This window comes from Saccostrea echinata, unplaced genomic scaffold (assembly GCF_033153115.1).
Source record: "Saccostrea echinata isolate AGI-Se365-2 ecotype Australia unplaced genomic scaffold, CSIRO_AGI_Sech_v1 ptg000054l, whole genome shotgun sequence".
Taxonomy (NCBI): Eukaryota; Metazoa; Mollusca; class Bivalvia; order Ostreida; family Ostreidae; genus Saccostrea; species Saccostrea echinata.
In genome coordinates this window covers 32665104-32679657 of record NW_026889803.1, presented here as the reverse complement: position 1 = coordinate 32679657, position 14554 = coordinate 32665104, and the positions used below count along the sequence as shown (strand labels likewise).

Here is a 14554-nt window from a genome sequence, read left to right as displayed (position 1 = left end):
GAACCTAATTCTGTAGCTCTCACCTACTTAACCTGTTTATCAAATGTATATATTTCTTGATTTCCCTGGGGGTCAGTGACTGATCAAACAAGTTTTCTCACCTTGTCTTGACTGTATAAATTAATAGCACCATGCAATCTAGACTACAACTAATTATTTGTCAACTCATTTTAAGATATGTTAGTTAGAATTTGAAAATTAAAAGAAAAAATCCTCAAATAAATAAATTCTTATATCTTATAATGCAAAGAAACATCAGCAAAATAAAGTAGTACATTTATATATTATGAATTTTTTTATTTTGAAATTTGATTGAAGATTTGTATTTTTTCCTGCTTTGTTAAAGATTTATGGTGATAAAGATGCTGATGGTTTTTACCGGGGAGAGAGTAATGGTCGAGTTGGCTTCGTGCCATGTAACATGGTGTCAGAAGTCCAAGTCGAGGACACAGAACTGGCAGAACAATTACTCAAAGAGTCGCAGACGGGCTACAATCCCAGCATCCATTTATCCAGTGAGTGCAATCTAAATTTGTCACAGCTTCTACATTTTTAATAAACATGGAATTTTTTTTCTCTCAACCAAACATTAGGCTGATTTTCACTTCATATTTTGTACAAATGAAGTGCTTATACCCTTGAGTATCCCATACACAAAAATTATTCTAAATAAGAAATTTGTGAATAAGCATTTATAATTGTTCCAAATAGACTTACAAACCTGTCTTGTGATTAAATACAGTTTTATCTGTACATTTGTGTAGCAGATAACTACATGAAGCCTGCAGACCTTGGGAGTAGATTGAGTCCTGCCAAAGTCTCCACAGTGACGTCCAGCACACAGGCCAGAAAAATGGTGGCACTGTACGATTACGATCCACAAGAACTATCTCCTAATGTTGATGCTGAGGTAATGATTTAATTATGACAATAGCAAAGGTCAGTGGAATAAAAAAAATCACTATTAAGAACTATTTGCTGCAATGAGAGCTTGATTTTATCTCTGGAGGTATGAAATGATGACTGAATTGATGATACATTGTATTTTGCAAATCTGTAATTTACATCGAATACATGCACTAGGTACACTGTACTTGTATACACTGTATATAAAAAAGTTTAAAATTTTCCAAAACAGGAAATTTTCATATCGCTGAAAATAAAAGTATTTCTTAGTAATTATTTTATCAAATTTGTAGCTGGAGCTGGCCTTCAGAAGTGGTGACACAATCATGATATATGGTGACATGGATGACGACGGATTCTACATGGGTGAACGCAATGGTCATCGAGGACTTGTCCCCTCCAATTTCTTACAGGAGGCTCCCCTAAGTGACGACGAGGTCCTTGAGAGTGCCAGCATTGTCTCCCCTGCCAGGTCAGGCGAGAGTCTCAGTAATTTGTCGCGGCACTCTGACCTCACGGCGGACAAAGTAGGTGGTGCTGTGTCGACATAGGCATGCATGTGTGGAAATTCACCTTTTGTGTTCAGTTCAATCTCAATAATCCTACTCTGCAAACATGATTTTTCTATTTATAATGATTTTTGAGTCATTTTTTGCTACTACCTATATCTTTATTTTTGTTGCTTTAACTTTGGTATGGAAATTAAGAAAGCATTTTCATAAAGAATTTGAATTTATTATTATTTGCAAATTAATTTCAAACATAATCGTGATTGAAGTGAATGATATTAACACAAAGTACTTAATAACATTTTTTAAAAAGCTTGAAAATTACCATGATTTTAATCTAATGAATGTTTGATTGTAAAGTGAATTTAATATAAAGGCACAATGTATTCTTATAATGAAGAGAGGGAGATAACTCCAAACTGAGACTGCACTTCCACTTAGAACTGCAGATGAGGACGTAGTTTTGCTGTAACTCTATAGGCTTCCCACAATACACTTGCATGCTGTGTAGTACAGAACCAGTCGTGGAAATCGTCACTGCTTTGTCAGAGGAGCTAATGCTCTTGTTAGGAATATTTATTCACACTGCCACTCATCAAAACTTTCTTCTTCTTTTAACAGAGATATCGGAAAAAGTGGTTTGTAAAAATTGAGCCAATATTGCAATTCACTCATTTTATATATTTAGTTATTACACTTTTTTATCATGATCAAAAATTTTTTTTCTCTTTTAGTGCACCATATAAGTGTAGTGCTCACACACTCTCTGTTTCTTATGTATATTCCTTTACAGAGCATTTCCTCCTCAAAATGAGGGTTAGTTTGTTTACAAAAGCTTCATATAATTTCTTTGATCATTAAGGGAAGAAATATATGAAGCTTGTGAATTTTTTTCTTTTTTTTTTACTTATGATTGCCAAATTCTGTAATGTTTTTAAGTTTGGGAGTGTTTTTATTTCAATTTTTGTGTGGAAAGAACAGTTTTTGTGTTTGCAGAGCTTGCAAAAATACTTTTTGTGTTATATGTGTACATTTTATAAATATTCATATAAAGGCAAATGATTGGGGGGTGGGTAATTTGGGGTCATATAGTGATATCGATTGCTTTGTTTTCTGCATTGCCAGAATGCTTTAATTAGATTTGCTAGTACAATATGTATTTTCAAATAAAAATTATGATCGTACAATTAAATCTTATTTATAACCGAGAATCATTATTAAATGAACCGAGTTCTAAATTTAAAAGTTTAAGCACACTTATTTTTGTAGAAAGTCTGGGTTTGGCATGCACATGGATGCTACATTTTCATCTCACTAAAGCATATAACACAGATTCATTTAAAGAGAGTTATAAAATTTTGAAAAGTGTTAATTTTCCTTTGTGATGGGTCACTTAGGAATTTTTAAAGATTTCAACTTTTACCATTTTATACTCAGTAATAGACAAATTCACAGGTTTTTCGTAAACAAATTTTTATTATCTAGTATATTTTTATACATTTTTTTTTGCACGGAGAGCAATATGTGATTTTTGTACAAAATTCACCTTAGGTTTACAATACATTGTTTCAGCACTAGGTTAATAATATTTATATAGGTACAAAAAAGACTTACAATGCAAAGAATGTTCTTGTAAGTGTTAACAATGTCTACATTCTAAAGAGATAAAAAAGCAAATTTAAAGCCAAATAGGGAAGTCAAACTTAATTTTAAAAAATATATTAATGATTAAGCATGGATATATTTGTATCAGTTACCCAAACCATTTGTTAATGCACTTATTTTATCATAAAAGATATTTTTTAATGGCACCAGTAATTGTTTGATGATTGTATAGTCATTGTTCTTGGCAAATAATTAATTTTTGAACTCTCAAATTCTTGCAGACGCAGAAAGTGGGACTTGGCTCACAATTGGACCAACAGCTATCACATGATACAGTGAATTCAGTAGCCAATCAGAATCTCCCTCCATCGGAACAGAGACCCTCCTCTCCAGAGGACGTGAAGCATAAAAAGAAGAGCTCTAGTCTTCTATCCAAGGGCAAAAATATCTTTAAAAAACTCACTCGATGATGAATGTTGATGGCTTCTGCCAGGAAGTCAGCTTGTGTTGTCCTTACCTCGTCCAGTCCTGGAAATGGATGCTAATGTATGTGTGCAGATTCTTTGACACTGATTAATTGTCAGTGTATGATGTTAAAAACTTCAGATTAAGTGCCATTTATTTGCTGAATAAGTTATGTGACATATAGACTAGGAAAAAAGAATCATTTTGGAAAGAACTTGTCTCAGGTATTTGAACTTCTCCCTCTTTTTCTGCCAGTAGTTTATATGCCAGTCATATGCTTTAATCCAATGTCTCTAGGACACTGATATTACCTACACATTTTCTTGCATTTTGTGTTGTACAATTTGAACATCATTTATACTTCTTCTGTCATGTGACAGGAAGTAGCTGTCTTGAATCATGTGACTGGTTGTGAATTTTTATTTGTGAGTTATGATAATAGAGAATAAAGAATGTTTGTTTTTGTAAAGCCAAAGAGTGAGAGAAATGTATAAGGGGAGAAAAATCTTGAGTTTCTTGCCAGTTCTTGATGTGTGTAAATGTTAGCATGTGGTACATGTAATCAAAAAATGCTGCCATAATATTTTTACTACAAGGAAGGTGTATGCTGCATTTTTTATGTTTAATGATGTTAGAAAGTAATGGACTTTATTTTACAGTGCTTTGTTACCATGTGAAATGTCTGTGATAAACCAGTTATTGACTTGTACAGGTACTGTATTCTCAGAAATATGTACCACATTCCAAAATCAGATATTGACTGTATATTCCAAGAAAAATAGAATTCCATGCTTTTATAAATTTTAAATGCAATACTTAATAGAGGAAGTCCATTCCAGGTTTATGTTTTAAAAAAAGGTAATCAAAGTTTATCTTTGATTGTATTTAATGTTAAGGTGTACAAATTATGTTTAATGCCAGACATGAAAAAACTCTGATAATGGAATTGTTCCCATACTATGTATACTAGGTGCTATTGTGTGTTGTGATATATTTGAGTAATCCAATCTGTGCCTATCTAGGTATCATACTATGAAGTTGATGAGGAGAAAATTCACTATGTCAGTTAAGTCATTAAATGCTCTTTTCTGTTTCAAAACAATGTTTTTTCATTATTTGTAGTCAGCAGCCAGCGAAAAGGTAGATTTAATACTCCAGACAACAGTCAGTAAATGAGCATGAGTTAATGCTTATTGGTGTTATTTTTTAAGGATCATTAACTTTTAATTTGCAGAGAAATTATTGTGGAGAATGAAAATGTGAAGAAAATATTTAGTACACCCTTTGATGAAATAGAATCTCATGTTATTATATAACGCTGAACACGATCATTTTCTATGATTCCCGTAAATTACTGATTAAAACAATCTTAAGTACTTTGTTATTCAGACGTACTTGATATTATATACAGGGCCTCGTATGTTGTTGGGGCAGATCTTATTTATTCATGTAGAAATGTGTATGGTATTGTACAACATCCAATGTATTTATTGTTAAGTTTTTGTATGAAATAGGACCATATGTGATGTGATTTCAGAATAAATTATTTTTTGCAAGTATATCAGTATTTCATTGCTAAATGTAATTCTGGGTGCCATCTCACCTGTATTCCTCATTGTTACATCCTTAAAAAATTGTTTCCAATATAAATCTGTACTTTAATAGGTCTAACATTACCAATGTTTTTACCTCATTGTTACATCCTTAAAAAATTGTTTCCAATATAAATCTGTACTTTAATAGGTCTAACATTACCAATGTTTTTACTGAACATGGGTCCAAAAAATATGATCTTGGACCGCTTGGTGAGATGTTGGACTGTTATGACATATGACAACTTACATGTAGTTTGCATTTGTTGGTGGTCAGTAAAAGAATTGAATGAGTTGAATCTGGTAAATGAAAGGACTGTTATGTGATAAGGGTCTCAAGTGGCCCCCAAATATGAACATCTTAATTTTACTTTATGTATAGGTTTACACAGCTATACAGCTGACATTTATTCATGTTTTTCAATTTGATCCAAATGCCCTTAATTTAGAAAAAATAGCATCACCTTTTCCAACAATTTTGGCATATTTTGTGTAAAATTGCTCATTCTAAAGTAATTTTTCTTCCAGAAAATATTAAGTACAGATTGGAACAAACATTATATATTCATCAAAGCTGTATATATCAAAAACTAATTAGTACATACAAAAAAAATTTCTGCTTGTTCAAGCTGCACTCTATGTTTCACTTAGAACAAAACATCAGAAACAAGATGTGTTTATGAAACACTGATGGTCCCTGTATGGCAGGTCAAGGCCAAGGTTTAAGTTTTTCAAATGTATGTCAAACTCCAAGGTCAAAGTCAAGGGTTAAAAAATTGTTGGTACCCAGAGAAAGTTCATGTTACAAGGAATACACATGTGAAATATGACAGTCATAGTACCTACCATTCAGAAAATATGAAAATGTTAGAAGTTTTTTCAAAAGTAGGTCATACTCCAATCAAGGTCAAGTCATGAGGTCAAAAATATTGGTACCAAAAGAAATGTCTTGTCTCAAGGAATAAATAAATGAAATATGAAAGCTGTAGCACCAACCGTTAAAAAGTTATGGCAAAGGTTTAAGTACATGTAAGTCAAACTACAAGGTGAAAAATATTGGTACTAAAAGAAAGGTCTGGTCACATGGAATACAAATGTGAAATATAAAAGCCCTACCACTAACTGTTCAAAAGTTATGGACTAGGTTAAAGTTTTTATGCACAAAGAGACAGATAGACCAAAAACTATATGCTCCCAAATCTTTGATTACAGGGGCATGAAAATGCATATTTTTGTCTCATTTTGATTAGATTCTAAAAATAGCACCATTTCAGACGTCATATACTTCCAGTGAGTACATTTAAATGAGAAAAATAGATGGAAGAAGTATCTTATGTAAACTTTTTTTTACAAAATTACAGAACAGTCTAACCTTCCTTAACTCTTTTGAAAATGTTGATTTATGGGGACCAAAATTGTATGTTGTCATATATTCATTTATAGTCCTTTGTTATCTGCATTGCAAACGTTAACATGAAAGTCGGTACAAATTTTTAAAAGAATACAAAAAAATTATTGACTGGGTTCCTGGGGAAAATGCAATTTGCACAAACCTGTTATTTTTGGCTTTACAACTTCAGAAAATTTAGTTTGGTTCTTGGGTCAGACAAAATGCATGTTTCCTAGGCCTGAACCCAGGAATTAATTTGGGTTTCCAGCATGGACAGATTTAATTACTATTATGCCATTCATATGAAAACCTTTGTGAACAGGATGAATTTTAATAGATTTTGAATTTTAGGAAATCTATTGTTCCTTAATTGATTTACATTTAACAGGTAAACAGGGTCTGTTATATCCAACGCAACAGTGCAAATCAACACCATATTTAACTATAGAGGGCTATTTGACAGCCATGAATTTTCTACAATTTTTAGCATAAAGAACAACAATTGTTTTGTTGTAAAAGCTTCATCTTCATCAACAAGAACTTAAAGTTAATGTACTCAAACTTTTTAGGGAACCATATAAGTACTTTTTGGTAGGTGAACTCAAGTTATGAATAAAATTCCTACAAGGTGTAAGGGTCTCAAAGACACCTTGGGGGTGTAAAAGTTGGAAACTATGTCAACAAAGCTTCCTTAATTCATCACCTTTATTTTTCAACAAAATAAAAAAGTAAAAAAACGCATATAAAATCATCTAAGGTTGAGTACCGATGGACAAAATAGCCACACGACAAAGGCTTTTTTTTACACTGAAGTTTAATGCTGACATTGGGCACAACAGACTGATTTCGATGACGTCATCCTAGTAGTACTCCCAAAACGCTGAAATTAAAAAAAGGTAAAATATGGTCAACTAAATTTAATATTGCAAAGAGTTACAATTCTATGTAACAAAATAATGTTTGAAGTTGATAAAAGGGGTTTATTATGTTGCTACATTGTATCATTATTCTTTTTTTTTAAGTCCTGCGATGATTTACAACCCCCATGTTCATACTCGTGATAATTCAGAGCCAATTTGTGCCTTTATTAGTGGCAGACCTTTAGCTTTAGGATGGTTTGATATAAGTTTAGAATTTTTCGTATCTTTATATTTAACTTGAGGACCGACGGAAAGGCATCAGGTTTTGCCTTTTTAAAGTGTACTTCAGTCTATTGCTACTCGGACCTTTAAATACATGAAAACATACCATGATGTCTAAAATGGTCTTGGAGCAATTGGAACAGGTACTGGTTGACCTACTGGAACAAGGGGGATTGTAATGACTCTAGGACGACGATTAAACAGCGAGAACATGTTACGTTTAGGAGGGAGAAGAATTATGGGTGGTGGTCTTATAATTGGCAGTGGTACAGGGCGTCGTCCACTGAGGTTTCTTCTCATTTCGCCACGGGCTCCAGGGACTAGGCTTGGCATGTAAGCGTTGTAAGCAGGTTGACCCCGTCTCCTTGTGGACATGGTGCCTTGGCCGAGCGTCAATCCAGCATTGGAGGGAAGGTCTAGATCTGAATCTCCAAAATTAGTGTAAGTGACGTCTCCGAGGGAACCTTGTCCGCCTGCTGATCCACCAAGTCCGAAGCCGGTTTGTCCCAGACCCGTACTGGAGACATCTCCGAAGCCAGAGTTGACGCCCATGGAATCCAGAGCAGTGGGATGCTCGCCGAACATCATTGATCCCGAGGGTGTTCCTAAGTCAGAGTTTATGCCCATTGATCCCATAGAAGAGAGTCCCATATTTGCTCCAGTGCTCTGGCTAAATCCGGAATCCATACCTAGTCCGGTTTGCTGACCAAAAGCAGTGTCCTGGTTCACGTCGTTAAAAGATGTTCCAAGGCCACCAGAGGTATCCATGATCATGTTCTGATTTGCAAGAGCGCCGGAAAGACGGCCATTTAATCTCCTGCCACTGTTGTTATCATAGATACCTGCTCTTTGAAGGTCTGGTGCATTTGGAACTGGCGGAGGGAAATCAAGATTCAAAGTTGAAGGAAGCTCTGGAGCGCCATTCAGTGACGTTCTCTGACCATTTATGATGGTTAAGAATCCAGCTAAAAATGTGATGTACAAAGTGCTACGTAACATGTCAGCCGTTTATTTAAGAATATGCAGAAATGTTTATTGCAACCTTCTTATATACGATGTCACGACAACTTGCACCTAATTACTCGGGATGACTGACTTTCTTTCTGACGGGTATTCAGCTCTACCAGCCAATAGATAGAGGTCCCTCTTTCCTCGGCAGATATTTTCCTTCTGGGTAGACTTGCAAATACTAATGCTCAAAGTCCAACACCAATGCAAATTACTGTGGTTGGTTAGACTAGCAAAGGTGTTGTATGGACAATATTTATTGACAGTAACGCGTAAATCTAGTGTCTGTCGTCTCCTGATGAGGCAGATGCACTTGTGTGTTCATGCTTTTATAACTGTCCTCAAAATATTTATTCAAAAATAATATTTCCAGTTTATATTGTTTTCAAGAGAAAAAAAATAGGAAGGAGCAGGGGGGTTGTAATACTAGTAACCAAATTGGATAAATACACCTTTTCTCTAATATTTATTGTACCTACCAGTTTACACACTTCGTCCAGAAAACGGTTACAAAACAAGGACTATGCAAAGAAAGGCATCCTAAATAATCTGTAATTTAATCCTTCAGGCATTCCAAGGACCAGTGTGTCGGGTATTACCGGAAAGAGGGGTGTGAGTCTGTTTCTAAATCTCATTCCATCACGGTGATCATACCGTGGTGTGAACAGAAATCTGTGGAAGTCTTGTTTAAGAAACCTCAGGTTTCTATTGTTTAACCCCGTGTTAACCCTTTTCCGCGTCTTCCTGTAAACTTTTCCATCATAATAAATGCCCTCTTTCTCACCTGGTCTTAAAGGTCTTTGCTTCTTAAAACTCTTTTCAAAAACGATACCATTATCCAAGGGAAAATTGCCTATTGTGGGTTGAAGATAAAGACTGTTACTGGTTGGTTCCATAAAGCCAAAATTAGGTTCCACTGGTCGGAACATAGAGCTGATGGGTCGATTACGAGTGTTCAGTATAGTTGGTTGTCTTTGACTTTTGGCATTATTGATAAGAAAATCTCTTTGAAAAGGAATGCGGATAAAATTTTCTGGATTCTCAAAAGTTCCAACAATATATGGAAAGTGGAAAGAAGTATCTCTTTGAAGCGTTTCTTTGCTGATGAATGGAATGTTTTGAATTGCTTGGCTTAGTCTAGCTCTTGATCCCAAATTTGGCTGAAGTCGCAGAATTTGCGGAGTCCTTTTGCGGCCTTTTGAAAATATCTTTGAAAAATTTGGCGGATCAAACAAACCGTACACATTTGTTAATACGTCCTGATCATTAAGCTTAAGCCTGCCAGGTGGAGTTTGCAGGTTGAAGGCATTTTGATACACGGAAGATCTTGGAAAGTTCAGTTTTTCATCCAAAAACACTTGACGAGAATTTAGCAAAACTGGATTTTTCGCTCTCAGTTGATCATTTAAGGCGTATGAAAGGGATCCTGAGTTTTCTCTGAATGGAAAGCCATTGACACTCGTAAGACGGTCTCTGTCCCACCTTGGAATCACTGTTCTCCTCCTGACGATAGGTTGATTATTTTTTGAATTCTTCTGGGCTTGCACGTCCGGATTGAAAACCGTCAATGCCATTAATATATAAACAATGGAAGTTTGTTTGTCCATTCTATTGCTCCTTGGACAGGTGAAGTGAATGTGTCCTACACGGGTTTAACTGATGCGTAAAACATTTTGATCAATTTCTTTGGTCAAATGATCAATGGGATCTCTATGGTCATTAATACGTGTAGGAGTGCCAAGATGTATAATTAATATTTACAGGTGATAACTGGTTGGTCGATAGATATTTTGATTCTTATTATCCTGAATTTTTCTACACAGGCTAAACAACAAATATTACAAAGAGAGGACATTCACCGCATTCTTATTTTTGCTTGGCTTGATGAAATCATTAACAAATTATAGACGGTGTTTTTCGAGACCATGAAGGCCTCTTTCATTAATACATTGTAGGTAGCAAATTAAAGACTATAAATATACATGTATATCCCATGTAAATCTGTAATAATAGTACAAAAATACAACTTTTACAGTTATTTTTATTTATTTATTTTGGTAGGTCCAGCGCAAGGTTGCCCTTTACTTCCATTGTGATTTTTTCAAACAAATAATTAATATATATTCCTACTCGTACTTTTGGGATTTCCTTTTCTAGGCATACAGATACAAGAGGTGTTATTTTGATGGATAAGAAAAACAAGGGGAACAGATTAGGTGAAATCTGGAACATGTATAAATGTATGACTCACCATATACTGATGTGTATGAGATTTGCATACCAAGTACTAAGTAGTACATTGATCAGTGCCTCGATATTTTGCTTGCTTATTTATCTACATGTATTTATTTTTTAGTGGTTTTATATTATTTTTTCTTAACAAGTTAATCTGTTTCTATTCATGTGTTGCATAAAGGTTTTTAAAAAATGATGGCCTAATACGTAAATGTGGGTTTAAAAAGGACATTTCTTGCTGTTTCTGATCAACGGTGTCTTCACCAGCAAAATCTTATGCGTACCCATGGTACCTATGCGCTAAGTTACAGACATGGGAAGAAATTTCCCGTTCAGTTTCGACAGAGGTGAACACAATAAATATCCCTATATAAGAGTGGCGAGACATAATTATAGCAGCTTTGGGGGATGGATCCAAAAATCTTCCGTTTTTTCCATCAAAACCTAAAACCTCTAAGCGAAAAGTCGTAGAAACATGGAGTACCTGTGATGAAACTCTTGAAACTTGGCCGAAACATTGGGTCAAAGTCAAGGTCATTGTAAGCATAAAGAAAATTGCTGAAGACATTACCGTGACCTTTGACCTCCAGGTTTCATGATATCTTCATGTTAGCTTTTAATATTCCTCATTATATATCTTTCTTCTTACTTTGCTTGCTTTTAACCCCTCTCCCTTCCCAGCGCAATACGACGTAGAATATTTATCTTAATTTTAAACCTGGCTTCGGATCGGCACGATATTTTAGGGTATAGTGAGTAGTCAAGCAGGCCCGTAGGAAGCAATTTCAGTGGGGGGGGGGGAGGCACAGCCATACATCTTCAGTTGAGGGGGCACTATCAACTACCAAAAATTCCCTGACAAGCAAAAGAAAAAAAAGGTCATTAGACGTTTTTATTGAGGGGGCACAAGCATATAGTATCTATGTTTTCTATAGTAATCTATATATCGGCAAAATTATTGGGGGGGGGGGGCACGTCCCCCCCCTGTATCCCCCTCCCCGGTTCCTATGGCCATGTCAAGAACCCCTCTGAAACTTTCAGGAAAGTTTCATTGCTATTGTTTCATTTTCGTTGAAATTATAAACTTAATAGGCAAAAACAACTTTGGTACTTTATGAGCAGATTAACGGAGAAACAAAATATACAATTTTTACCGGGAATTTCTCAGATGTCATTAATCGCCTTTGATTTATCATTTTGCTGACAGGCGTTCTTCTTCTATTTTGCTTGTTGAATTTATTTTCATTTTATCTAGAATTGATTATCTTAAAATATAGCGATTTCGGTATCAAATAGAGTACATGTATGCTTTCAGTGGGGCAGTGGTTAGAGCGTCTGCTCTCGCGAAGTAAGGAATTGATCCTTACGTCGCGGGTTCGAATCCCACTCTAGGACGTAGAGACCGGTCCTTCGGATGAGACCGTATAAACCGAGGTCCCGTGTCGTAGAAGGTGTTGGCATGAAAAAGATCCCTCATTGCTCAATGACCCTGAGTGCCGAGTATATTTCAAATATCTGCAGCTCTCCACTGGCAAGTGGTGGCGTCTTCATATGGGTGAAATATTCTCGAGAGGCACTTTAAACAACAAACAGACAAACAAAAAAAAAAACATGCTTTCATTGCCCTGTTTTGTTTTATTACATTGCATACATAAATGAATTTCATTTATAATAGATAATTAAAAATAAAATTTTTGTCTGAACTCTCCAGAAATTCATAGTCTGCATGTCCTGCTTTGACATCTCAATCAACCATATCCTGCATATTTCACTTTCCTTTCGAGAAAAATGTAATCACAGGCCTCTTACTTTCTATTACACATTTAAAAACAAAATTAATTTAAATTATATATTTTTTCATACCCTAGCTCTCCTTTTCATCTAGAAGCCCTACAATGCATCCACACCCTCTGAGGAAAATCACCGATTACAGCTAATTGCGCATTTATTAAGTTTACTCCAAATCTTGAGTAGAGAAGATAAGGTGAGAGAAGTTAAGGGAGAAGAGGGGACGGAGAATGGCATTCCGCTGTCCACGCCCACCAAACAATCAAAAGAATTTGAGTGCTGGCACAATTTAAGGTATGTCACTCGTCAGCCTTTTAGAAAAGTTCAGTCAGAACCTCTTACTTAAAAACTATTTATTACAATTCAATCTTTATAACATATTTAAATTAAACAATGTAAAATGTTCAACATTCAATTAAAAAACTGCTCAAAAATTCATAAAGAAGCAAGATTTATAAGGGACTATTTCTTGTGGTGGAAGGATATTTAGTAGAAATTTCTGCAAATCTACGCATTTATTAAATTTAATATCTTTGGACTTTAGCCTCACATACTTTTACTCAGAGAATATTTTCCGTTATGATATGCCTGGAATATTAAATATAGGTCTCAATTTATATTTTTATAACAAAATTTACACCTTCACTCAACAAATTTTGCCAAGAAATGAAGATATATTTAAAGAAGTCAAGATAAAATTTAAACACTTATTTGCCAGAAAATCGCATATTTTGACCAATATTTCAAAATTTACATCACTGACCCCAACTTTTTCTTTCATTATTTTAAACTACTCGATACTTTTGACCGATCAGCACTTAAGTCGTAAAAAGTTTGATACAAGAAAATATTCTATTGCTTATTTAGATTTTTAATACCCCAAATATGAGACTTTTTTAGTGCAAAAAGGTCACACAATAATTTACGCGCATTAATTTGCATGATTTGTTCAATGATAAATATTATTCAAACTATTTTACGTAAAATAAGAATATGTTTATTGCCATGGTTACATCTGATAAAATATGATAACGGTTAAAGTGATTAACCAAAGAGTTACAATTTAAGTGCAAAAAGGTCAACTTAATTGTACCGTAGCTCAGTTAGATGCACACTGACCCCCCATTTTCTCTGCGATTTTGAGTCATACTATATGAGTACTTATCCAAAATATACTTCTCAAAAAATCCTTGATATAACAAATTTCACGAGTGACATACCTTAAAGTGACAGTACGGCGCGTCTCATCAAAAAACTGACTAGATAAAATTTTCCGACAAGATTTGGAATTTTTTTACTACTCATAAATATATAAACTTTCAGAAAATTACAACTTTTACAATTAAATAATTTGGATTATTTCATTAAAATTAATAGTTATTCATGGGACGTAAATATATACATCGCAACGTGTTCGGGGTTCCACATTCCATGCTATGCACGCATGCGTAGTTTTCATAAACAAAACAGCATGGTTAGAGAGGGAATCCCGGTAGGCCTGCTACATTGACAAAGTCGACCAAAAAGAAAAAGAAACTGAAAACAGAACTTGAAAAAGCAACTTTCCTGACTAAAATTTAGTTTGGGGATTAATATAATCGCTGGATAAGGAAGAAACGGGAACTCGGCGACACTCACGCAGGGCTCTCGAAGGTTCTATTCGACAGGTTTGTTGATACTTGTTATCATTTCCTCATTTTTCCGTCGCTTTCAAAGAAAAAAAAATAGTGTAATCTCAACATAAAAAATACATCTTTGACTTATAAACATTGTTGCCATTTGAAATGCTAATTTTTTTTAACTGTGCAGAAACATATTTTGTTTGACATTTGCCGCGATAACGTATGATTAGTTGGTTTTTCCTTTCTCGGACCCCAATACACAAAACGTAAACATTTGTACTTTTAATTTCTG

At 34.6% G+C, this 14554-nt stretch overlaps 2 protein-coding genes across 2 annotated transcripts in view; one reads left to right on the top strand and one right to left on the bottom strand.

Moving 5' to 3' along the window:
• LOC133172130 (RIMS-binding protein 2-like) overlaps positions 1 to 5044 on the top strand; it is a 92999-nt gene extending 87955 nt beyond the window's left edge. Inside the window, exons 33-36 of the mRNA XM_061306952.1 lie at positions 347 to 515; positions 765 to 910; positions 1200 to 1433; positions 3302 to 5044. Of these exons, the coding sequence (XP_061162936.1) occupies positions 347 to 515; positions 765 to 910; positions 1200 to 1433; positions 3302 to 3490 (738 nt within the window). The 3' untranslated portion in view covers positions 3491 to 5044. The remainder of the gene's footprint in view (positions 1 to 346; positions 516 to 764; positions 911 to 1199; positions 1434 to 3301) is intronic.
• A 2110-nt stretch (positions 5045 to 7154) lies between these two features.
• Positions 7155 to 8623, bottom strand: LOC133205599 (uncharacterized). The gene is made up of 2 exons (XM_061341435.1): positions 7716 to 8623; positions 7155 to 7347 (listed from the first exon to the last, which is right to left on the bottom strand). The coding sequence occupies exon 1, from the start codon at positions 8606 to 8608 to the stop codon at positions 7724 to 7726; it is 885 nt and encodes a 294-aa protein (XP_061197419.1). The 5' UTR covers positions 8609 to 8623; the 3' UTR covers positions 7155 to 7347; positions 7716 to 7723.
• Positions 8624 to 14554: the final 5931 nt, after the last annotated feature.

Excerpts from the sequence above, each read along its gene's own strand:
- LOC133205599 (XM_061341435.1), bottom strand. The coding sequence starts at position 8,608 with ATGTTACGTAGCACTTTGTACATCACATTTTTAGCTGGATTCTTAACC.